The sequence below is a fragment of the Callithrix jacchus genome, chromosome 4 (assembly GCF_049354715.1).
Source record: "Callithrix jacchus isolate 240 chromosome 4, calJac240_pri, whole genome shotgun sequence".
In the NCBI taxonomy this organism is placed as follows: domain Eukaryota; kingdom Metazoa; phylum Chordata; class Mammalia; order Primates; family Cebidae; genus Callithrix; species Callithrix jacchus.
Window position 1 is genome coordinate 158,433,081 of NC_133505.1, and position 26,390 is coordinate 158,459,470.

The 26,390-nt window shown below is 40.8% G+C and overlaps 1 protein-coding gene and 1 non-coding gene across 6 annotated transcripts in view; one reads left to right on the forward strand and one right to left on the reverse strand.

The window, feature by feature from the left end:
- Positions 1-26,189, forward strand: part of CCDC170 (coiled-coil domain containing 170) — a 127,138-nt gene extending 100,949 nt beyond the window's left edge. For 3 of the 5 annotated variants that reach the window (XM_008995249.5, XM_078370309.1, XM_054254523.2), the window contains 3 exons: positions 1,076-1,318; positions 17,541-17,777; positions 20,012-21,930. In XM_008995249.5, coding sequence (XP_008993497.4) covers positions 1,076-1,318; positions 17,541-17,777; positions 20,012-20,212 — 681 coding nt within the window. In that variant the 3' untranslated portion in view covers positions 20,213-21,930. Of the gene's footprint in view, positions 1-1,075; positions 1,319-17,540; positions 17,778-20,011; positions 21,931-23,471 lie in introns of those variants that run through there. The other 2 variants (XM_078370310.1, XM_078370311.1) reach the window with 1 other exon arrangement.
- Positions 17,881-17,983, reverse strand: LOC118153326 (U6 spliceosomal RNA). Its single transcript, XR_008481107.1, has one exon. It is a non-coding gene; the product is annotated as a U6 spliceosomal RNA (small nuclear RNA).
- Positions 26,190-26,390: the final 201 nt, after the last annotated feature.

Sequence of the window (26,390 nt, forward strand, 5' to 3'; positions counted from 1 at the left end):
CTCCGCCTCCTGGGTTCAGGCAATTCTCCTGCCTCAGCCTCCCGAGTGGCTGGGATTACAGGCACGAGCTACCATGCCCAGCTAATTTTTTGTATTTTTAGTAGAGACGGGGTATCACCATGTTGACCAGGATGGTCTCGATCTCTTGACCTCGTGATCCACCAGCCTTGGCCTCCCAAAGTGCCGGGATTACAGGCGTGAGACACTGCGCCCGGCCTAAGCAAAGCTTTCTTAAAAATCTCCTTGGTATATCTTACTTTAAGAATATATCAACTCTCAGTTGGGTCCGGTGGCTTACACCTGTAATCCCAGGACTTTTGGAGCTAAGGCGGGTGGATCCCTTGAACTCAGGAGTTCATCACCAGCCTGGGCAACATGGTGAAACGCTGTCTTTATGAAAAATACGAAAATTAGCTGGATGTGGTGGCATGTACCTGTAGTCTCAGCTACTTGGGAGGCTGAGAGGTAGAAGGATTGCTTGAACCTGAGAAGTAGAGGCTGCGGTGAGCTGTGATCATGTCATTACACCCCAGTCTGCACAACAGAATGAGACACTATCTAAAAAAAAAGAAGAGGTTGATATATTTCAACTCTCATGTCGGGGCCCACCTATTCCAGTTCTAAAGGATTGAAATGAGCCAGTCTAGGTTTGTGGTACTCACTTGCATTGTATCTTATTTTGGAAAACACCAGTTCACATACTGTGGCCATTAGATGTTGGACAGGATTTTGTCTCACTGATTATATTTTGCTTTTGATAAACCCATCTGAGGAGTTTTTTTAAAAGCAATTTACATTTTGGATGATGATGCACATAATGTTAGTATCAGATGCGGAAAGCCAACTCCTCCACACATTTTCTCGGGCTCTTTTGTCTCAGATTTTAGCTATGCAATTAATTCTTGGAAAAGGTATGAATAAAAAATGCAATCAGGAAAAGGAATCCAATGACCTTTTGTGATGGTTTACAAATTAGTCTTATTGAAGTGTAAAGATCAACATTATCTGGGTAACTCATTTATTATTTACTATTGTTCAATTATTAAAAAAAAAATCCCTGCTGGCATCAAACCAGCTAAAGACACAGAAAGAAAGGCTGGAGAGCAAAGAACTACACATGAGCCTCCTCCGGCAGAAAATCGCCCAGCTGGAGGAGGAGAGGCAGGCACGCACAGCCTTGGTGGTTGAGAGAGACAGCGCGAATCTCACCATCAGGAACTTGCAGAAGAAGGTGGAGAGGATGCAGAAGGAGCTGAGCACGTGTCGAGACTTGAACACTAAGCTGAAATCCAAACTGGCCGACACCAATGAACTGAAGGCAAGTGCTCGGCTCCATTTCCTTGTTGCTTTTTGGGGGTTCCTGTCAATGTTTATGCAAAAGAATGACAGCCTTATCAGAACACACCAGAAAAAGAAAGATGAAAACTTCCTCTGATTTTCTAGACTTGTGGGAAAAATGCAAAAATGACACAAATCAGAGTACATATCCATTTAGTGTCTCTTCAATATCTGAAGTGAAGTCATCTCTGGGTGAAAAGTCAGTCAAAAAGTGATGTTTTATTATTTATTTATTTATTTGAGGCAGAGTTTTACTCTTGTTGCCCAGGCTGGAGTGCAATGGTGCGATCTCGAATCACTGCAACCTCCGCCTCCCAGTTTCAAGCGATTCTCCTGCCTCAGCCTCCCTAATAGCTAGGATTACAGGCATGTGCCACGATGCCTGACTAACTTGCTATTTTTAGTGGAGATGGTATCTCAATGTGGTGTTGATTTGCATCTCTCTGATGACCAGTGATGATGAGCATTTTTTCATATGATTGTTGGCCTCATATATGTCTTCTTTTGTAAAGTGTGATAGGGTGTCAATTTTGGATCTCTCCATTCTCCTCTTATGGACACTTATTGCTATATATTTTCCTCTAGAGACTGCTTTAAATGTGTCCCAGAGATTCTGGCATGTTGTGTCTTCATTCTCATTGGTTTCGAAGAACTTCTTTATTTCTGCCTTCATTTCATTGTTTATCCAGTCAACATTCAAGAGCCAGTTGTTCAGTTTCCATGAAGCTGTGCAGTTCTGGGTTGGTTTCTGAATTCTGAGTTCTAACTTGATTGCACTATGGTCTGAGAGACTGTTTGTTATGATTTCAGTTGTTTTGTATTTGCTGAGGAGTGCTTTACTTCCAATGATGTGGTCAATTTTAGAGTAGGTGTGATGTGGTGCTGAGAAGAATGTATATTCTGTGGATTTGGGGTGGAGAGTTCTGTAAATGTCTATCAGGTTTGCTTGTTCCAGGTCTGAGTTCAAGCCCTGGATATCCTTGTTGATTTTCTGTCTGGTTGATCTGTCTATTATTGACAGTGGAGTGTTAAAGTCCCCCACTATTATTGTGTGGGAGTCTAAGTCTCTTTGTAAGTCATTAAGAACTTGCCTTATGTATCTGGGTGCTCCTGTATTGGGTCCATATATGTTTAGGATAGTTAGTTCTTCTTGTTGTATCAATCCTTTTACCATTATGTAATGACCTTCTTTGTCTCTTTTGATCTGTGTTGCTTTAAAGTCTATTTTATCAGAGATGAGAATTGCAACTCCTGCTTTTTTTTGCTCTCCATTTGCTTGGTAAATCTTCCTCCATCCCTTTATTTTGAGCCTTTGTGTATCCTTGCATGTGAGATGGGTTTCCTGGATACAGCACACTGATGGGTTTTGTTTTTTTATCCAATTTGCCAGTCTGTGTCTTTTGATTGGTGCATTTAGTCCATTTACATTTAGGGTTAATATTGTTATGTGTGAATTTGATACTGCCATTTTGATGCTAGCTGGCTCTTTTGCCCGTTAGTTGATGTAGATTCTTCATTATGTTGATGCTCTTTAGCATTTAGTGTGATTTTGGAATGGCTGGTGCTGGTTGTTCCTTTCTATGTGTAGTGCCTCTTTCAGGAGCTCTTGTAAAGCAGGCCTGGTGGTGACAAAATCTCTGAGTACTTGCTTGTTTGCAAAGGATTTTATTTTTCCTTCACTTCTGAGGCTCAGTTTGGCTGGATATGAAATTCTGGGTTGAAAGTTCTTTTCTTTAAGGATGTTGAATATTGGCCCCCACTCTCTTCTGGCTGGTAGACTTTCTGCCGAGAGATCTGCTGTGAGTCTGATGGGCTTCCCTTTGTGGGTGACCCGACCTTTCTCTCTGGCTGCCCTTAGTATTTTTCTCCTTTATTTCAACCCTGGTGAATCTGATGATTATGTGCCTTGGGGTTGCTCTTCTTGTGGAATATGTTCGTGGTGTTCTCTGTATTTCCTGCATTTGAGTGTTGGCCTGTCTTGCTAGGTGGGGGAAATTTTCCTGGATAATATCCTGAAGAGTATTTTCCAGCTTGGATTCATTCTCTTCATCACATTCTGGTACATCTATGAAACGTAGGTTAGGTCTCTTCACATAGTCCCACATTTCTTGGAGACTTTGTTCATTCCTTTTTGCACTTTTTTCCCTGATCTTGGTTTCTTGTTTTATTTCATTGAGTTGATCTTTGACTTCTGATATTCTTTCTTCTGCTTGGTCAATTCGGCTGTTGACATTTGTGCATGCTTCGTGAAGTTCTCCTATTGTGTTTTTCAGCTCCTTCAATTCATTCATATTCCTCTCTAAGTTATCCATTCTTGTTATCATTTCCTCAAATCTTTTTTCAAGGTTCTTAGTTTCTTTGCATTGATTTAAAACATGTTCTTTTAGCTCACAAACGTTTCTCATTATCCACCTTCTGAAGTCTAATTCTGTTATTTCATCACAGTCATTCTCTATCCAGCTTTGTTCCCTTGCTGGTGATAATTTTTGGTCCTTTGTAGGAGTCAAGGTGTTCTGGTTTCGGGTGTTTTCCTCCTTTTTGCGCTGGTTTCTTCCCATCTTTGTGGATTTATCCACCTGTCGTCTGAGTAGTTGCTGACTTTTCGATTGGGTCTCTGAGCGGACGCCCAGATTGTTGATGATGAAGTATTTCTGTTACTTGGTTTTCCTTCTACCAGTCTAGCCCCTCCACTGTACGACTGCTGAGGTCCACTCTAGGCCCTGCTTGTCTGGGGTGCACCTATAGTGGCTGCGGAACAGTGAGGGATGCTACCAGTTTCTTTTCCTGCTATCTTTGTCCCAGAATGATGCCTGCCAAATGTCAGTCTTCTGGATATAGAGGGGTCAGGGAGCTGCTTGAGGAGACACTCTGTACTTTACAGGATCTCAAGTGCTGATCTGTGAGCTCTGTTGTTCATTCAGGGCTGTTAGGCTGCTACATTTAATTCTGCTGCAGCAGAACTAATTAAAAAACCCCTTTTTTTCTCAGATGCTCTGTCTTGGGGGGTTGGAGTTTTCTTTATGAGTGTCCATTGCGCTGTCCTGCCCAGCTAGGAGGCAGTTTAGTCACTATTTGCCTGCCCAGGCTCTGCCTGCTGGTGTGAGGTCCACACTGTTACTGCAGGCTCTGCCCTGCTGCTGTGGTCTCCGCCCTGCTGCCACGGGCTACGCCCTGAGGCAGAGTCTCTCTGTTGTGGTGGGTTGCCTTGGCAATGGCAGGGTGCGTCAGCAATGGGAGTGTACCTCAGTACGGGTAATGGCAAACGCCCCTCCCCCACCAAGCTGCACCATCCTGGGTTCAGCTGTGTCTGCAGTGAAACTCTCCACCTGGAGCGTTTGGAATCGCCGTTTTGTTTGTCCCACTGCCCAGGCCCAAACACCGTTTCCCTGGAATCTCCTGGCCTGGCTCACTGTCCAAGTCCCGTTCAATCAGATGGATATGCCAATCTGCCCTCTCAAGTCTCAGATTGCCAGTTCAACAGGGCACCCGGACCAGTGCGCTTTGTGCGGAGTGCTGTGGAGCACCGCTGCACTGCAGCGCCAGCCACCGGCTGCACCAGCCAAAACTGCTGCACTGGCGTCTTGCCTCTCTTTTATACCTGGGAATTTCCCCGTTCTGTGGGCAACAAAGATCCGTCTGGAGATGCGGCCCTGACTCACCCTCCGTGCGTTCACCGAGAGCTTCAATCCTGGGTTGTTCTCACTGTGCCATCTTGAGTTGGTCTCCCCGAAATTTCTTAATCTTATTATATTTCTTAATGTTATAAAATTTGTATCAGTTTAGAAATCAAAACAAAGGATAAAAATAGAATTTTAAAAATTAGGGATATTAATTCAATGTGATAGATAATGTTATTTTACTAAAATCTCCATGGTATGATTTGGCTCTGTGTCCACACCCAAATATCATCTCGAAATGTAATCCCCAAGTGTTGAGGGAAGGAGGTGATTGGATCATGGGAGCAGTTTCCCCCATGCTGTTCTCATAACAGTGAGTTCTCATGAGATCTGATGGTTTTATAAGTGTTTGACAGTTCCTCCTTCACATGCTCTTACTCTTGCCTGCTGCCATATAAGACATGCCTACTTCCCCTTCCACTTTGATTGTAAGTTTCCTGAGATCTGACCAGTGATGCAGAACTGTGAATTAATTAAATTTATTTCCTTTGTAAATTTACCCAGTCTTGGGTATTTCTTTAGAGTATGTGAAAATGAACTAATACAGCCATTAATAAGAATGTGTGGTACCAACTGCTCATGATGCAAGTTCTTTTGAGTTTGGCATGTCTAAAGTTTATTTTCCCTAAGGGTAAAGGAGTTATTATATGATGTGTTTTATTTTAATACTGCAGATACTTTATTTGTACCTATGCCATGACATAGTTTGACCCTCACTTTGCATGAACACATTATTTATGTATTAACTCTGCCTTTACCATTTTCTCATTATCCCGGGATAACTATTCATTGGCACAAACAGCCTTATACACAAATGCAAATGTGAGTACTGAAATCATGTGGCAGAATGGCAGAGGAGGAAGAAAATGCTTTGTGTAATTCGTATCATGCTAGATGCTTCATGGTCCGCATCAGTTATCATTAGTTTCAGCTCAATATATTGAGACACCCCATAATATCAGTGGCTTAGAGAGGAGAGACATTTATTCCCTTCTCACTGGAAAGAAGCATGGAAGTAGACCTTGGCAACCTCAGTTTTTCAACCTTCTGCTTCAGTATCCTAGCGATATAGTCCTCAATGCCATCTTCTAGTCCAAGCTAGCTGCCGGGGCTCCAGCTTCATTCTAGTCATCTGGAAGGAGGAATGGTGGAAGGACACAGGAGTGATACAACACTTCTTATGTTTCCATTGGCCAGAACTTAGTCCCTGGACCTCATCTAAGTGAAGTCTGTCTGAGAAATGAGTCTTTATTCTGTGTAGTAAGAAAGGAAGAATAGCTATTTGGTGGCAAGCCATCAGGTTTCATCCTGTATCATGTGGCCCAATCTTAGTAGGGAGCCGTGGCCAAAGATCAGCAGTCAGACAGCCAAAAACTAGTGGAAAGCTCATTGTCTTCATTGCACTCTTTCAAGGAAACACCAAAAGGGATTAACATTCTTCTGTGAAGTTCTCTCCCACTTTCTAACTCTCTTTATATCTCCCACACAAGACAGCTTCTCCCTACATTCCTTCCCCATGGAAGAACTTTCTCTAACCCAATGAGTGTAGCCTGTCTGAATTTTTTCCCTTGACCTCCCATTTCAGACTCAGCTCCGATGATGTAGATCCACTGGATTTCTGGGACTGCTTTTAGCTCTTCCCACTTCTGAATGTGTATAGCAAGCAGGTCTCCAGCAAGAGGCATGCTCCTGGTGGTCAGATGGTGAAGGAGTCGAGGAGTACGTCCTTAGTAGGAGCTGAGAAAGGTGTTTTGGTTAACGGCTACAAAATTACAACTGGATAGGAGGAATATGTTTCAGTGTTCTATAACACTGTAGGATGACTACAGCTAACGATAATTTATTGTATATCTTCAAATAGCTAGAAAAGAGGATTTTGAATATTTCCAACACAAAAAATGGTAAATGTTTTGAAGCAATAGATAATGCTAATTACTCTGATTTTGACATGTGCTCCTGTGGTGGGGAAGGAGCCCAGACTCCAAAGCTGAACATCCATCTTTGATTTCTGCCACATTTCTACTTAGTTACACCCTTTTCTTTATTTTATTTTTAGTTGATACATAATAACTGTACATGTTTTTGGGATACAGAGTGATATTTTGATGCATGTATATAATGTGTAACGAACACATCAAGGTCATTAGCTTATCCATTGTCTCAAATATTTATCATTTATTTTTGTTGGAAACATTCTAAATCTTCTAGTTATTTGAAAATGTACAATAAATTGTTAGTAGAATCACCCTATAGTGCTTTAGAACTAAAACTTATTCCTTCCATCCAGCTGTAATTCTGTATCCATTATCCATCCTTTTCCTTTGCCCTTTCCCGATCCTTCCCAGCCTCTAATAACCACAAGTCTACTCTCTGCATCTATGCACTCAACTTTTTTAGCTTTTGCATATGAGTGAGAATATGTGGTATTTCTCTTTTTGCGCCTGGCTTATTTCACTTTGCATAATGTCCTCTAGACTCATGCATGATGCTGTGAATAAGAAGATTTCATTCTTTATTATGGTAGAATGCTACTGATGTATAGATTGATGATGATGCCTCAAGCCTGTGTTTGCCTCAGCTCTATTAAGTGGTTGGAGCATTGCCTACTCCAAATGGGAAATGTCCCAAAGGGGATCTTCTGGCAGTGTGGGAGGCTAGCTAGAGTTCATACCCAGGAGATGTATGGAATATACCTCCTACAGTGTGGTCCTGCTGAACAGATGCCATTCTGATTTGGCATTTCTTTTGGTCAAGGTAAAAAGCTGTCTCCCTATTTGTCTCTGGCTGTCCTCAGAGATATTTTTCCCTTCAGGCACTCATGATGCTTTCTGTGTGTTGAGGCAGGAACTGACCTCTTATCATGGAATTTAAGATGTTGGGGAAGTTGGTTGTTCACCCTGATCTTACTTTTTCCGTTGTTACCGAAACCACGAGTTGGGGGAGGTTTTCTGCACTTGTGGCCTTGGTTAGATTGCGGGGAGGGGAATCGTGGCCATGGAATCTGATTCTCTTATTCTATGCTTAGAGTTTTTTCACTTCTCTGTGGCTCTAGCATCTGTCTCATCCTTATATTCAAGTTCTAGGCTATTGTTCTGGGTGATAATCTTGATGCTATGTATTTGCTTTTGCGTATCTCAAGGTTCAGGGGGAACAGTGCAACTGGTTTGCTTCTATGCCACCTTTTTTTTTTTTTGGCAAGAGTCTCACTCTGTTGCCTAGGCTGGAGTGCAGTGGCACAATCTTGGCTCACTGCAACCTCCACCCCCTGGATTCAAGCAATTCTCCTGCCTCAGCTTCCCAAATAGCTGGGATTACAGGTACGTGTCATCACGCCTGGCTAACTTTTGTATTTTTAGCAGAGATGGGGTTTCGGCGTTTTGGCCAGACTGGTCTCAAACTCCTGCCTTCAGGTGATCTACTCACCTCTGCCTCCCAAGCTGCTGGGATTACAGGCACGAGCCACTGCTCCCAGCCTATGCCACCATTTTGAAACCGAAACTCCTTCTACCTTTTTGAGGTAGGCATTTATTGCTATAAACTTTTCTCTTAGTACTGCTTTTGCTGTATCTCGTGGGTTTTAATATGTTGTGCTTCTATTTTTGTTTGTTTCAAGAACTTTTGGAATTTTCTTCTTAATTTCTTCCTTGACCCCATTGGTCACTCAGGTGCCTGTTGTTTAATTTCCATGTATTTGTACAATTTCCAAAGTTTCTCTTGTGATTGATTTCTAGTTTTAGTCCACTGTGGTCTAAAAAGATACTTGTGACATGATTTCTATTTAAAAAATTTGTTGAGACTTGTTTTGTGATCTAATGTATGGTTTATCCTGGAGAATGTTCCATGTGCTGATGAGAAGAGCATGTATTCTGCGGTGGTTGAATGAAATATTCTGTATATGTCTATTAGGTCAAATTGTTCCATAGTATAGTTTATGTCCAAGCCTTCTTTGTTGATTTTCTGTCTATAGGATCTGTCCAATGCTGAATGTGAGGTGTTGAAGTCCTCAACCATTGTTATAATGGGATTTATCTCTTGTTATCTCTAACAATATTTGCTTTACGTATCTGGGTGTGTTGGATATATATATATATATATATATATATATTTACAATTGTTATAAATTCTTGTTGAGTTGATCTTTTAATCATTATACAATCACCATTTTTGGTCTTTCTCTTACTTAAAATTCAGCTTGTTTTCTATAAGTATAGCTAGTCCTGCTTGATTTTGGCTTTTGTTTGCTTAAAATATCTTTTTCCATCTCTTCACATTTAGTCTATGTGTGTCTTTACAGGTGAAGTGAATTTCTTATAGGTAGCATGTAGCTGAGTTAAAAAAAAATCCATTTAGCCACTAATTGGAGAGCTTAGACCATTTCCATTCAATGCTGTTACTGGTAAGTAAGAACTTGTTACTGCCATTCTATCGTTTGTTTGTGATGGCATCAGCAGAGCAGGCACTTGAGACAGAAAAATGCCACCCACTAAGTATGGGTCTACAGGGGTTGACCTTGGAGGTAAATGTATTTTCAGGCTATAGTTTTTAAATAAGGAATTTAAACCATTTACATTCAAGGTTGTTATTTGTAAGTGAGGACTGACTCCTTTCATTTTGGTAATTGTTTTCTGGTTGTTTTATGTATCATTTGCTCTTTCTTTCCTCTCTTATTGATGATCTTCATAGTTTGCAGTTTGGTGATTTCTGTCGTGATAACATTTGATTCATTTCTCTTTCCCATTTGTGTATCTGCTTTAATAGTGAATTTTAACTTTCATGTGTTCTCATTCTGGTAAACATCATTTTTTGCTTCTAGATATAGGTCTCCTAAACATTTCTTCTTGGACTTGTCTAGTGGTGATGAGTTCCTTCAGTTTTTGCTGTTTGGGAAAAACTTACTTATCTTTGTTTTTTGAAGAATAACTTTGTGTATTGCTGATAGGCATTTTTTCCTTTTCATTTTGAATCCCATTATCTCCTAACCTGTAAGATTTGAGAAATCCACTATTAATCTGATGGATTAACAGTGTATTATATGTGACTTATATGATATGTGACTTTATGCTTTTCCTTTGCTGTTTTTAGAATTCTCTTTTTGTCTTTCACTTTTGACTTATAGACTATAATGTATCTGAGAGAGGACCTTTTTGGGTAGAACCTATTTGGGGATCTTAGAGCTTCCTGTATCTGTCTGTCCATATCTCTCACAAGATTTGGGACATTTTCAACTAGTATTTCATTAAGTAGGTTTTTGATGCCTTTTGATTTCCTTTCCTTCCGTAACATCCAATAATGCAACTTGTTCACTTAATGGTGTCTCTATGCCACATAGACGTTCTTCATTATTTTTCCTTTTTTTGACTGGGTTATTTTAAGAGACCTGTTTTCAGCTTTAGAAATTATTTTTCTGCATGATCTAGTCTATTGTTGAAGCTCTCAATAATGTTTTTAATTTTATTAATTGAATTCTTCAGTTGCAAGATTTAACCGTGGTTTTCTTTATGTCTTCGCTGACTTTCTTATTCAGATCGTAATTTTTTTTCTTATTTTATTGAATTATCTATCTGTGTTCTCTTTTATTTTGTTGAGTTTCCCTAAGACCATTATTTAAATTCTTTGTCAAGCATTTCATAGAGGTCCTTTTCTTTGGGATTTATTACTGAAGATTTATTGTGTTCTTGTAGAGGTGTACTTGCTTTTTTCATGCGTCTTGTGTCCCTATGTTTGTATCTGTACATCTGTTGAAACAAGCACTTCTTCCAATTTTATGGAGCCGCTTTTGTAGGGAAAGACTTTTTCCTGTAGATATGGCCTATATTGTTGATTAGGAAGGGTGTTTTGGCTTTGGTTCTGGGAGGGTACAGTTGTGTAGTCTCTGTATGATTTCTTTAGCTGTAATCAATGTTGGTGGCATCTGTGAGTACTTCAGTGGCCTAGGGTGTGGTGTGTTGTGGAGGCTGTGATGTGGCTTTGCTGGGGATGGAGATGCTTGGCAGGCTGGTCCTTGGACCTTGGGTGACACATGCAGGGATGAGGGGGATCCCACCACTGGAAGCAGGGCATGGATTGCCAGTGGTTATGGCAGGAGGCCATGCGTAGGTGGCCATCAGGCTCTGGGGACATGCACTTAGGGTCTCAGGAAGTGAGTTTGGCTGAGCATAAATTTCCTCTTGGGTGTAATGAGGTCACCTAGACTCTACACAGCTCTTCCTACTGGGCTTGTGCCCTCTAAGGTCTGTGGTCTCTGGTAGCTAAGTTGGCAGGTGTCTATGGTGTGCATGTGGACTGCTGGGGAATCTCCCACTTACCTTTTTCCTGCAATGGGGAGTCTCTCTTGGCTCCAAGAGGAACCTGGCTGACTGCTTCTCTTTCCTTTCTATGCCGCCCTCCTGAGTTTCTGCATCTCAGAAGGTCTTTGCCACTTGCTTGCTGAATTCCAGTGTTCCTCCCTAGAGACGCTATGTGAGATGTGCTTATCTATTTGTTGTTTTGGTCCTTCTGTGTGGTGGAGATGAGAGTTGGTTGCCTTACTCAACCATCTTGATGATGTTTTCTACTTAGTTAAATTTCTGTGTCCTCTTCAAAGAGGGACACAGCATCTATTTGGGTCATCAAAAGACTCTCCCACTTTGCTGTCCTATCTCATTCAGAGAGCCTGTGCTCAGTTCCTGGCTCCTACTGGGTGGTGTTTTCAATGCAGCTTCCTGAAACCTTCCAGCTGTAGAATGTAGATCCTCTCAGGGAGCCAACACATCACATTTTTAAATTTAATCATCTTTCCTTTCTGGGCCTTTGGCCCTTATAACATGAGAGAATTGTTCACCGGATTTTAAAATTCTTTTTTTTAAGGAAGCAGACAGTAGATACAGTGTTTATGATAGCAAAACACACTTGGAACCTTCTCTGCCCTTGCTAGAGTCTGAACAGCACATCAATCTTGTTTATGACCAGTTCTGTCCCACTGGATGAAAATTAGGGGCACAGTTTCTGCTGAACTCTGAGCTGGGTCTGAGCAGTTCCCTTAGGAGGATTAAGAAACCAGCTCAGTCCCACTCCACTCTCAGGAATCTGCTGTTGGGTTTGAGGCTTTCTTCACCACTGTTGGCTCCCTGTTCTGTGCTGGTGGCCTGGCTCAGAGCTCCGTTACTTGTTCTTGCTTCCTGGGAACAAAGATTCAGGCAGCCCTGAGGATTCTGATAAAGTCTCATATTTTGCAGAGATTCTTGGCAACAAATTCTTCTCATTAGGACTTGATTCATGAGCTTCTAGACCTCCAAGCTGTGTTCTATCACCTTTGGTAGAGAGCCCGCTGTAAATGTTTTCCCAATCTGAATGGACAGGCTGAATGTATCTCTTCTTTTATAAATACAAAATTTAAAATTCAACATACCAATCCCAGCAATTTACCATTTGCCACATATTTTCTTTGTAGCAGTGAGTTAGTTTGTATGTGAAGGGAATCTTTTTGTCTTAAAGGAAGATCATTTTGTTTTAAAAACTGCTATTTAATTAATGAAATGTCCCTATTTTGTAAAATGTTTAAGAGTGTACAGAATATTTTATTTCAAGCAGTGTGTTTATGTAACTTATAAATACATATACATTCATATTCAAAAACTCCTACTAGTAGGATCCATGATCCATATATCCCCTTTCCCAGCTTCTTGTTTTGAAAATATTCAATTGTTTTGAAAAATTTCTTATCTGTAGAAAATGGCAGGAATAGTGTGATGGATACTCTTTAACCCTTCACATAGATTGTTAGTATTTTACTGATTACTATATTTTGCCTGGAGAGAGAGAGATAGATGTTTTATTTTTGCCAAAGCATGTGAAAATAAGTAGGAAGCATCATGACACTTCACCCCCAAATATTTTCCCACATATCACTTACGAACAGGGCATTCTTCGACATGACCACAATACAATCAGCACATGCTGACATTAACATGGAGACGATACCCTGATATATTGACATCTACTGTGAAGTTTATAATCAAATAAGGGTTTTGATAACTTGGGATCCATAAATGGTCTGCAAGGTCTCCCCCTGTAGACCTGCACTTAGGGGGTGACATGCCCTGTCTCAGGTGCCTGCTCTACTGGTGACATTTTTCATTGGCTCCATTGCTCACTTAGAATTTTTTTTCCCAGCTGTTGACATTTTATTTTCTGCATATCTCTGAAGCTGCAGCAGTTGTTCTTATGCCTTTTTGATGGTAAGTTTCATAGAAGCTGTCAGTTCCAAAGGATTTCATCTCCTTTGGATGGAGCCAGGTCAATAGCTACAAACCTATCTGAGAATGTCTGCCATTGATCTCCTCTCTGTCTAGAAAGGTATCTTAGTCTATTAAGGGTACTATAACAAAATAGCACAAACAGGGGGCTTATAAGCAACAAAAATTTCTTATAGTTCTAGAGGCTGGGAAGTGAAAAATCCAGGTGCCAGAAGATTTGATGTCTGATGAGAGCATGTAGCCTTGTTCATAGATGACGCCTTCTGGCTGTTTTTACATGGTGGAAGGGGTGAGGCAGCTCTCTGGGGCTTCTTCTATAAAAGCACTAATCCCATTCATGATGGCTCCGCCTTCATAACCTAATCACCTTCCAGAGGTCCCACTTCTTAATATCATAACTGTGGGGGTTAGAATTTCAACATATGAATTTAGGAGGACACAAACATTCAGATGATAGCAAAATAACTTTGTGTCTTAATAAGTTCTATGGGTTATAGCAGGTAAAAACTGGTTTCTAGTTTATGAGTTCACCAGGTGTTTGACACAGGTCTCCTCAATTTAGTGAAGTCATGCAAAATGGTATAAATCTGATTTGTTTCTATCTGGACATCTATATCCCAAGCAGCCACATCTCCTTTAGATCATGTCCTAATGTTACAACAGTTGCTCTCATTCCTCAGACTTTCCAGTGGGATAGTGAGAGCCTTCCGAGTATAGAACAGGCTTACTTTGTGCCATGATTCAGATACTCAGCCAGGGTGAAGATGTACTCTAAGTCCAACTGTAGGGAGAGATTTCAATCTCTGATTGTAGCCTCCAAATGTTATCAGTGTAAGTCACAGTCATCTAAAGCCCTTCAGCAATACATAATCAGGAGTTCAGCAACTGAATGGGAGTTGCCAGTTTTATTATCATCAGTAAAAAAATACAAAGAGATTTCACTCATCAGGGGCAGTAACATTCTCATCCCTCTTTATCTCTCATTCATTGCTGCACAACACCAATGCCTTCTCACAGTTCCCACTGGCATGATTCTAGTTTTCTTCAAGAAGGCTTTCCTGCAGCCTAGTTAGCATAGACTCCTTCCCCTCCCCTCCCTCCCCTCCCCTCCCCTCCCCTCCCTCCCCTCCCCTCCCCTCCCCTCCCTGGCTTGCTTCCTTCCTGACAATCTCCCCCTTTACTCAAATTCTACCTAGAAGCAATTAGATAAATGGAGATGCATCAAGAAAATACCCTTTCTTCTTAGGAAAGAAGGGACAGGCTGGGTTCGGTGGCTTATGCCTGTAATCCCAGAACTTTGGGAGGCCAAGACGGGTGAATCACAAGGTCAGGAGTTCAAGACCAGCCTGGCCAAGATGGTGAAACCCCATCTCTACTAAAAATACAAAAATTAGCTGCGCATGGTGGCATGCACCTATAATCCCAGCTACTCTGGAGGCTGAGTCAGAGAACTGCTTAAATCTGGGAGGCAGAGGTTGCAGTGAGCTGAGATTGAGCCACTGCACTCCAGCCTGGGAGACAGAGCAAGACTTCATCTCAAAAAAACAAAAACAAACAAACAAACAAGCAAACAAAAAACCAAAGGAAAGAAGGGATGGGAGGCAAGGGAGAAGACAACAAATGCTTATTATTTGGTATCTGTTATTCTGTTACTTTCTTATGTATTTTAAAAAATGATTTAACCACAAGACTAAAACACAAAATAACACTTTTTCTTTGAAAATATACTTGAACACTTTATCTCAATTGTCAGGAAGCTCAGAACTAAATTTAGAGCTGTACTGGTCATTGTGTATGTTTATTTATTTCAAGGTAATTAATTTTGATACTTTTCAAGAGATTGATTGTAAATGCACTTTCAAATAACAGCTTTATCAATATATAGTTGATATACCATAAAATTCACTTCTTAATAGTGTACAATTTAGGCTGGATGCAGTGGCTTATGCCTGTATTCTCAGCAATTTTGGAGGCTGAGGTGAGAGGATCACTTGAGTCTGGGAGTTCAAGACCAGCCTGGCCAGCGTGGCAAAACCACATCTCTACAAAAAATACAAAAATTAGCTGGGCATGGTGGTACACACCTGTAATCCCAGTTACTGGGGAAGCTGATGCACAAGAATTGCTTGAAACCAGAAAGCAGAGGTTGCAATGAGCTGAGATCATGCCACTGCACTCCAGTCTGGGTGACAGCAAGACCGAGTCTCAGAAAAAACTGTAAAATTTCATATTTTTAGTATATGCACATACAGAAAAGGCACCACTATCATATTTCAGAACATTTTCATCACCTCTAAGAGAAACCCTGTACCCATCAGTGGTGGCTCCCCATTCTGCTCTCCCACTAGCCATTGGCCTTTTCTGGATCTTTCATATAAATGGGATAATAGAATATGTGTTTTTTTGCAATTGGCTTCTTTCCCTCAGCATGATGTTTTCAAGGTTCACCCATGTGGTAGAATGTCACAGTACTCTATTCTTTTTCACTGGTGAATTATATTCCATTGTATGGCTATACCACATTTCGTTTTTCCATTCATCAGCTGATGGCATTTGGGTTGTTTCTACTTTTTGGTGATTATAAATAATGCTTCAGTGAACATTTGTGTACAATTTTTGGGTGGGCATAAGTTTTCAATTTTCTTGCCCATATGCCTAGGAATGGAATTGATGGGTCATATGGTAGTTCTATATTTAATATTTATAAAACTGGCAAGCTCTTTTCCACAGCAGCCACAGCATTTTACATTCCCACCTGTAGTGTATGAGAGTTCTAGTTTCCTCACATCCTTGCTGACACTTGTTATTGTCTGTCTTTTTTATTTTAGCCATCCTGGTGGATACTAAATTGTAGCTCATTTGTATTGTATTTAATGATTAGTCAAAAACAATTTATGTTTGTGTAAAGTTGCTTCAAATCCTTTTTTTACTGTGGTAAAATAAAAACAACACAATATATATCATTTTAACCATTATTAAGTGTGCAATTCAGTGGTGTTAAGTATATTCACAATGTTGTACAACCATGATCACTATCCACTTCCAGAATTTTTTCATCATCTCAAACTGAAACTCTGTGCCCATCAGACAATAACTCTCATTTCTCTTCTTCCCCAGCCCCTGGTGACTTCTACTTTACATACAATTTCTATGAATTAGCCTATTCTATGGACTTTATATAAGTGGAATTAGTCCTTTTGTGTCTGGCTTATTTCATTTAGCATGTTTTCAAGGTTCATCCATGTTGCAGTTGTAGTATGTGTCAGAATTTCATTCTTTTTTTTTTTTTTTGATATGGAGTCTTGCTTTGTGGCCCAGGCTGTAATGCATTGGCACGATCCTGTCTCACTGCAACCTCTGCCTGCCAGGTTCAAGTGATTCTCCTGCCTCAGCCTCCCAAGTAGCAGGGACTACAGGTGCCTGCCACAATGCCTGGCTAATTTTTGTAATTTTCTTTTCTTTCCTTTTTTTTTTTTTTTTTTTTTTTTTTTAGTAGAGATGAGGTTTTACCATCTTGCCCAGGCTGATCTTGAGCTCCTGACCTCAGGTGATCCGGCCACCTCAGTCTCCCAAAGTGCTGGGATTACAGTCGTGAGCCACCACACTCAGCCTTAAATTCTTTTTGTAAGCAGCTCTGGCCTAATCTTAAATAATAAGCAAATACAGAGAATGTGCCTCACACTCCAGCATACTGTGTGTTTTGGCTTTAAGATCTTGGGACAGTTTCTCTGAAAAAGACATCACTCCGTCCCACAGTTGCAGCTGTTTACCTCCCAGACTCATTGGTAAAGTTAGAAGATGCTTCAACAGAAAAAGTGCCTATCTATGTCTTCCTCATAGCAGTTGTGAAGACTTGCTGAGATGGTTTTGAGGTGGGATCCTCAAGGGATACAGCATTAGCAGAGGAGACATGTTGCTCTTCCTACTGTTAATATACCAGCAAAGTCCCATTGATTGGGGCAGAAAGTTGAAGTTGCTTTTGGAGCCCATAGAGTGTGTGTGCACATACCAGCAGGATTAATTTTAAAATCTGACCCCAGAATCATGCTGTCTACAGTTTCATCTCATTGATTTTTTTCAAGTCCGGGAACTCTAATATGTTTATATTATAACTGTCTTAAGACATGTTCGTCCAGTACATATGCTTAGCAAGATCTGTAACTGTTTGGGATGAATTCCATTCTTTATTCATAAAAAAGGTATGAAGCAAATTGACTTCTGATTTGTCATGTTTATAAAGTTTTCCTAAGTAAATACAACAGTAGTTACCAGCAGTGTCTTGACTTCCTAGATTAAAACTTTGGAACAGACTAGAGCCATTGAAGATCTAAACAAATCCAGAGAACAGCTGGAGAAGATGAAGGAGAAAGCTGAGAAAAAGCTCATGTCTGTCAAGTCAGAACTGGACGCCACAGAACATGAGGCTAAGGAGAATAAGGAAAGGGCCAGAAACATGATAGAAGTGGTAACCAGTGAAATGAAGACACTAAAAAAATCTCTGGAAGAGGCAGAAAAGAGAGAAAAGCAGGTGGGTCTAAATCTGGTGATGAAACCAGATCTAGGAAGATTTTCTTCTTGTTTAGGAAATGACAGGACAATTCAAGAACTTGATATTAATAATTATTCATTTAAAACAATGGACTGTTTTCATGAATTTGTGTGTCATCCTTTCACAAGGCACATGCTAATCTTCTCTAAGCTTCCAATGTTAACACGTGCTCCCAAAGTGAGAACTATTCACATATTTATTCAAAGCAATTAACAAAGCTTTCGTATCTTTTCAACATATCCACCTTCCCCAGCATCTTTTTGGCATTCAAGTAACCATTCTGATTCACCCCTCTAAGAAAAATTATTCACATTTTCATGGCACAAACTGCAGGAAAGGAAAAGACGTTCTTATTCAAGCAACGGAAGGGTTCTGGTGAAAAAACAGGTTCTGGTTCTGGGGAGGTTTTTTTAAGTTAGGTGATCGCCTCTGAAGTTTGCATCATTGCAGAGCTCTTAACGTTAACCAGGGCTCTGGCCTCAGGAGGGAAGCCTTATCTGCAGCAGAGATCAGTTGCAGGAAACAGCCCCAAATCTCAAACAGTGGCACCCAGACTTGATGGCCAACCAGGCACAGATGTAAGCCATAAAAAAGTACTCATTTGCTTGCTGGCTACAAGGAGGAGCATTTTATCTAGTGAGTCCATCAGGAGGTCAGGCATAAAGAAACGTGTACCGGGCAGCTTGACCTCCATTGCTTTTTGGCTTTTGTTTCTTTCTTCTTTTGAAGCTCAAAAGGGCATAGAATGGACTCTGATCCTAGGATATTCCCCCCCCGCCCCGCTTTGGCTGCCTCTGTTTTGGTTCATGTGTCAGGCCGAGGTGGGGAAAGCCAAATGACACAATGAACGTTCTCAGAAAGGAAACCGCTTCGGAATTGAAAGCTTTGGCCACATCGGAAAGGTGGAAGTCTGAGAGAAACTTTACTTTTTCATCAGGGAGACTAGGTTGGTGTCTTAGTCCTTTCAGGCTGCTATAACAAAGTACCATCTACTGGGTGGCTTATAAATAACAGAAATTTCTTTCTCACAGTTCTGGAGGCTGAGAAGTCCAAGATCAAGGTGTCTGGTGAGCTTCCTGGTTCAGAGCCGCCCCTTCTCGCTGTGTCCTCATGTGGTAGAAGGAGCAAGGTGGCTTTCCAGGGCCTCTTTTATAAAGGCGCTAATCTTATTCATGAGGGCTCCACCCTCATGATTTAATCACCCACCAAAGGCCCCACCTCCTAATATCTTCACATTGGTCGTTAGATTTCAACATAAGAATTTTGAGGGGTCATAAAATTCAAACCATAACATCTGGAGAAAATGTCACCATTCCCAAATTGGACTCTGCAAGAGAAGGAGGTTGCAGAGCCAATGAGCCTGGGGTGGGACTGTTTGGGTGGCATTCTCTTGGATGTTGGAGCAACCCTTTCCTAAAATGGAGGGTGCCTTTAATGAGGTGTTGGCCAGATGCCCTGATTTATCTGATTTTGCATTAACCTAGAACCACAGAAACCAGCCTATGAGAATTTGAAGGGGTATGAGGCATATTTCAACCATTGTTCCCAGCCCCCCACTTTTCTTTCTTCAAGGGACAAATGGAAGTCCCAGAGCAGTCCCACAGAATGGCTTGTGAAGTGGCAATCTGTGTGATATGACTTGATAGTAATTTAGAAGTCCTCCTGGTTTCATTAGCATATACTTTCTTGCTATTTTTTCTTTCCTTTTTTTTTTTAGTTTAAGAGGTTATCAGCCAGCTAAAATCCCAAAGCATGTTTACCATCCTTTGACACAACCCCACCAACATTTGCTTAGTTCTTCCTAGTTTGCAGAGCACACACACAGTCACCATTTCATTTGATCTGAATTTCAGAACGGCCTTCTGAGCTAGGTGTATGGCTAATCCCAACCTGGAATTGGGAAAATGAAATCTTAGTGAGGTCAGGGTCTCATTCATGGTTACCTAACTGGGATTCTTGACTCAGTAGCCAATACCACATCAGTTGGCTTATCAGAAAAGTGGTTGTGAAATCTCTGAAGGTTGGCAGTTGATGGGACTCATCTGTAACCTGGTATTTTATAAGTGAGAGAACTATGAAGAGGGTAGATAATTTCCCTACCTCATGCAAACCTGGGTTTTCTACAGGTTTTTTGGTCTGTTTGTTGCATTCGGCTCAGCAGTAGTTGATACATTTTGTTTTCCCAGTTAATGAGTTTCCGTTTGATATTACAGCTGGCAGACTTCAGGGAGGTGGTGTCCCAGATGCTAGGCTTGAACGTGACCAGCCTTGCTCTTCCTGACTATGAAATCATCAAGTGTCTTGAAAGACTGATTCATTCACATCGGCGTTGGTTTGTTACCTGCGCCTGCCTCAAAGACGTGACTGCCAGGCAAGATAGGCACCCACAAGGCCATTTGCAGCTTCTTCATTGAACACTGTATCTCTTCAGAGAAGTGGCCAAAAGACATGGGACACAATTCCCAATTTCACAATTTCGTCATGTCTCTGAGATTAGATTAGTTTATGAATATTGTGCGCTTTGATGATATAGTGCGAATGCATCACTCACAAAGGTGTTAGCCTTAGATAAACATTCTGCATTAAAAACACCTATTATTTCATTTACCAGCATTTTAGGACCCAGAAGAATTCCACCAGATTACATGAGTTAGATTGGGAAATAAGAGTAGGGAACTGACATTGTGGGGTATCTATTCTAAGTCAGGGGCTTTACTAGCCAATCTTGTTCTCATAATAACCATGTAGAAAAGCTGTGACAAGTATTTTATTTTACAACCTTTCTGGGGCTCAGACATGGAGTTATTGATCCAAGGTTGTAGTTGGGTACTGGTGACACCAGGATGGACAACTCATTGGTCATGCCTCAAAGGCCATTCCTTTTCTGCTACACAGACTCGGTTTCTCCTGAATCTCTAGGATGCTGGTGGGAATTGTTTGCATATTGAAAGGAAAATACCCCTGTCATCAAGAGTTAATGTCCGGTCCGGGCTGGGCATGTTGGGTTATGCCTGCAGTCCCAGCAGTTTGGGAGGCCAAGGCGGGCATATCATTTGAGGTCAGGAGTTTGAGACCAGCCTGGCCAACATGGTAAGACCCCATCTCTACTAAAAGTACAATAATTAGCGGGGCATGGTGGCGTGCACCTGTAATCCCAGCTACTCGGGAGGCTAAGGCAGGAGAATTGCTTGAACCCGGGAGGTGGAGGTTGCAGTGAGCCAAGGTTGTGCCATTGCATTCCAGCCTGGGTGACAGATTAAGACTGCGTCTCAGAAAAAAAGTTAACGTCCAAAAGTGACAGATTTGTAAGTGTAAGCTATATGATTTCTTCAAAAAGCAATCCACTTAATTCATTTGGATAAAATATACATAGGTCTGAGGTCCCGTAAGAAACTTGCCTGTTGCAAATGTTGCTACCAGATTACAGCTGGTGGTAATTGTTAATGTTTTACAAGGCTGATCTCAGTCCTTTAAAATGGAAAGCTTTAACGTGAGCCCAACGCTATAAGATGAAGAAACCCTATACAGTCATTCGCCAATCTATCCAATGCACCCACAGCAATGGTACCTTTTCAAGATCAGGATTTTATTATGAATTCATGTCACTTCTGTTTTCAATTTAAATTTCTATTTTAAAAATATTTTTCAGGGAATCCTATTTCTAATTTCACTGAGAAAAATGTGGTACTCTTTTGGACAATTTATCTTATTTCTGTTATATAAGATGTATTTTTTTTTTATTGTCCTTAGAAGAAGCTCTAGCATGAAATTAAAGGAAAGGGAAAAAATAGATCTGGTGCACCCAAACATTAGGAGAAAATGAAACATACACAACCAACCATTTACAAGTCATCAAAAAGTCAAAGTCAGCCTGGCTAACTAATGTGGCAAAATCCTGTCTGTACAAACAGTACAAAAACAAGCCCAGTGTGATGGCACGCACCTGTAATCCCAGCTACTCGGCAGGCTGAGACATGAGAATTGCTTGAACCCAGGAGAGGGAGGTTGCAGTGAACTAAGATCATGCCACTGCACTCCAGCCTGGGCAACAGATCGAGACACTGTCTCAAAGAAAAGAAAAAGTCAAAGTCATAAACCAATTATTGGCTTCTTTCTTCTAGACTAAAAGAAATGAAATAGATGAAACAATCAGTTGCAAGGATCAAAAATAGATTGGATCTTGATTCTTGCAATCCTTGTAAAAATTTGAATGAGGACTAAGTACTAGATTATATTAAAATATTTTTAATTATTTAAGCTTGACAAATGCACTGATAGTTATACTTTAAATAAGTAAAAATCCGAGAATCCATAGTGCTGCAGAAAATAAGTGATAAAATGGGAAAAAACAGTGATGATCCTCTTTTAGGAAAACTACCAATAAATCTAGAATGAATAATGCACCAAAAAAAAAAAGGAAATACCTAAGAGAAAGCAAATGAGTTTGACACCTACTGATTTGAGAGGACAGACCTCACAGATGGAGAGTGACCCGGCTTTGCTTCAGGGTGGGAATCCCTGCCTGGCTTTCTTCTTTCTGTACAAGGGCAGTGTGAGTAGCATTTTGCATCTGAGTAAACACACCTGAGCAGCCCTGGTTGCGGTCGCTAGGCTGGCCAGAGGCAGGAGAGTCTTGAATTTTCTCCAGGGGAGGCCTACAGCTTTCCCCACCAACCCTTTTTCGTATGCTCTAAAGATATAGTAATGGCTGCTGTTTTGGATCCAAAATCCCCTTGAGTGGAGGAAGTGACTTCACTGGGTCTCTGGAGGCTCTTGGAGCTTGGGTGGCTCTGCTCCACCCTGAATCATGCACCCATAAATGCGATCATGGATGGCTGTGGGTGTATGAGAGTAGGTTGCTTTTGTACATTTTCTTTGTTTTCATTTTCCAAATATAATCTTTAATAAACTTGATTTAGTTTCTAGGGAAATTCATTTTCTACACCATTCAAAGATACTTTAAATATTTTAAAAACATTAAACATATATTTTTATTATTGATTTAGTATCATTAATTATATATCAAGAGTCATGTAAGAGACTAAAAATAATCCATAGTGGTTAGTACTGTACTTTCTGTTTATTAAATGAGATTAAATTCCATTTATCCAAATACATGTTTATATAATATTTCTGCTGTGTGACTCGTGTATATACAATGATCTTATACAGAGAAATAGTGAATAATGTTTGAATATGATCTTTAGGGGCTTCTAGTGAAAAGGGTATATGACATGGGAAAAACAAATTCTGTGCATGTATACACTCCATATACACATTAAGTGTTTGTCACTTGGACAAATTGAAAAATCTTTTAATAAAGCCATTTTTTTTCCTTGTTAAAATATCAATTGGTTGTTGAATTTTCCTTTGTGGCAATCATTGCAGAGTTGGCAGGCCAGCTTTGAATTTTTAGGTTATATTTTGTTCTTCTATAATATTCATGTATGTTTTATGTTGTCCAATAAAATGCACTAGGATGATATGATTTTTACATAAGGCTTTAAAATATTTAATATTAACTCTTCTATCAAATTCACTTGAGTAACATTTGCTACTGGGGTTATTATTCTGGTCACTGCATCTAAATATATGCATAAACATATCGCAGAGAAAACAATTTAAGCTTGACCCATCTAACATTTCTGGTTTACCTTATGGTCTATTTTACAGATGAAGAGCTAGTGATTCACTGTCCGGGGTGGCAGCTGAAGCTGTGAAAGAAGTCTACATGATTGATATTGTCATAATACGACTCAGAATTGGAGTCTCATTTTCATTGGGGAAGCATTTCATGGTTATGTAACCTTTGGCTTGGAACCTCTCAGCCAGTTGATGCAGTAGTGATTGTACCCACATTATTGTACACTTAGCTTCTCATTAGCAAGTGGAGTCTGTATGCTTCTCTTTCCACTGTGTGCTTTTGTACTGTATTCCTTTGCCTTTGTATAAAAACATGGTTCTTTTGAGGCTCCTGCTAGCGGTTATATGGCTAACTTTCTTCTAGACCTCATTGTGGTTACCTACTAAAAGCCTATCTATTCTCCTTGCTTAAGGCTTTTGCAAATAGTTCATAGATATCTTCGATGCCCCCACCGGGTGCTGCCTTCATCTTGGTAGCTTTAATGCCCATAAGGCCAACTCATGGAGCGTCCTATCTTCAGTTCCTTGGCCTTGTCATTGCTCATACTTTTACCTCCTTTTGTTTCAGCCACTCACATCCTAGATTGCAGTTGATAGTAATCCAATTTAGATTACCTTAGCTGAAAGGAGAATTTTGGAGGCTCGCTTGAAAGATTCAGGGGTAGACTAGCTTCAGCCTGGTTAGATCCAGGGATTCAGAACTGGCGTCTGGATTTTTTCTGCTTCTACCCGTCTCTCATCTTGACTTGATTTTGCTTGTCTTTGCATGTTGGTCTGACTTTTTCCTCCCCCACATGGGTTCCTCCACGCTACCAGAATAGATGATCACAAGCAGTTGCACGATTTTTACAACTCATGTGGCCAGGCACGTGGCTCACACTTGTAATCCCAACACTTTGAAAGGCTGAGTAGGGTGGATTGGTTGAGCTCAGGAGTTCAAGACCATCCTGGGTGAAAGACAAACCAAAATGAAAAAGAGACATCCCCTGTCTCCAAGTGTCCATGCCAAAAATATTAGTGGAGAGCCTGATCATCTCTTCTGGGTGATATACCTATCCTTGAACCAATCACTGTAGCCAGGTGGATGAACTCACTCACCAGCCTGCATCCCATGCCAACCACTGCTAGTGAGACTGGGGTCAGGTGAGGCTCTAAGATTCCCTGTTCAACCAACCAAAACCACGTGTAATGACAAAGAGAAAGTTCCCCAAAGGAAGGGCAGCTGGTCAGGCACACACACACACACACACACACACACACACCTGTGACATGTGGCCTGTCAGGACTGTGTAACACCTAGAACGTATGCACCTCTTAACTTAAAAGCTCCACAACCTCTTATCATCCCAGACCTTTATCTCTTACTCTCAAGCAGCTGTGCTTTGAGCCTTTGAGCCCTTGTGTTTCCCTGGTCCTCCTATTTTCTCCCTCCCTGTCTTGCCCATCCTCATTCCATCTGGAGCCAGCCTAGATATTAAGGTTCATTTCTTCAATCATTCTCTTCCTAACACATTTAACTCCTTATTCCCTTGCCCTTCTGTTCTCAACTTTGAATTACTCCCAACTACCAATGTTTCTGCTGCTTTTCCTGCCCCACTGAATGAAGCTGGAGAAAATCACATGAAATCACAGCTAAGTGGCATCCCAAATTCATGGTTTTTGATCTCATCTGAGCCTTCTATCCTAACTGGTAAAGCTTCACTGTTTTCCCTGTTAGATTTCACTATCATTTTCCAAAATAATTTTTGCAAATATTCTTTTTTTTCCCCTCAAGGCTCTTATCCTGTCTCTTCCCTCTTCACCCTAGGCAGCCAATCTCATCTTCTATTTCACCCAGCAAATAGAAGCCATTACTTCAACATCACATCCTAATACAGCCTTATATGTGTCCACACCCACCCTTATCTCCTTTCCTCTCCCTGTCTCAGGCTATTTCCTCTACCTGGGCACTTGCATCCTCAGGAACTTAGCCCATCAATTGTTTCCCTCTCTTTCCAGTGTTGTCAACCTCACCTTCATAAACAGCTTATTTCCATCAGCATTTAAATATGTCCAAATCTCTCTCACCTTAAAGACATCATTCTTTCTACTACACAGCAACTTTTCCTTAAAGCCCTACCTCCTTCTTCCTCTCCCCAGCTGAGCCCCTTGGAAGTGTCCTGTGTATGCTGTCTTTCTGGTCTCATCTTTTATTCATGCCATCCTCCATTCACCCTGGATTTTGTCTTCATTCTTTCAGTGTTCTCATTTTTGTTAGCAAATCTGTGTTAGTTTTAAAGCGCTTATCTTCAAAGACATGGCATCAACGCAACTGCCCATCAGTGATGACCTGGATAAAGAAAACGTGGTGCATATATACCATGGAATACTATGCCACCATAAAAAGGAGTGAGATCATGTTTTTTTTCAGGGACATGGATGGAACTGGAGGCCATCATCCTTAGCAAATTAGCACTAGAACAGAAAACTAAACGCTGCATGTTCTCACTTACAAGTTGGAGCTGAATGATGAGAACACATGGACATAGGGAGGGGAACAACACACACTGGGGCCTACTGGGGGATGGGGGGTGTGAAGAACATCAGGAAAAATAGCTAATGCATGCCAGGCTTAATACCTAAGTGATGGGTTGAAAGGTGCAGCAAACACTATGGCACAAGTTTACCTACATAACAAATCTGTGCACCCTGCAATATGTACCCCAGATCATAAAATAATAATAATAAAAAATAAAGTGCTTATCTCTTACACAATCTTTCTGTAACATTTGATACAATTGACCCCATTTCCCTTTTGAAACATTCTCCTCCATTAGCTTCCACGATTGATATTCAACTTGTTCTCCTCCCACTTCTCTGAGTATGTGAGTTAGAAAATTTTAGGATGATAAGAAACCCAAATGAAATGAGAAACTGATGCAAGGTTAACTGTAGGTGGGAATCTTGACT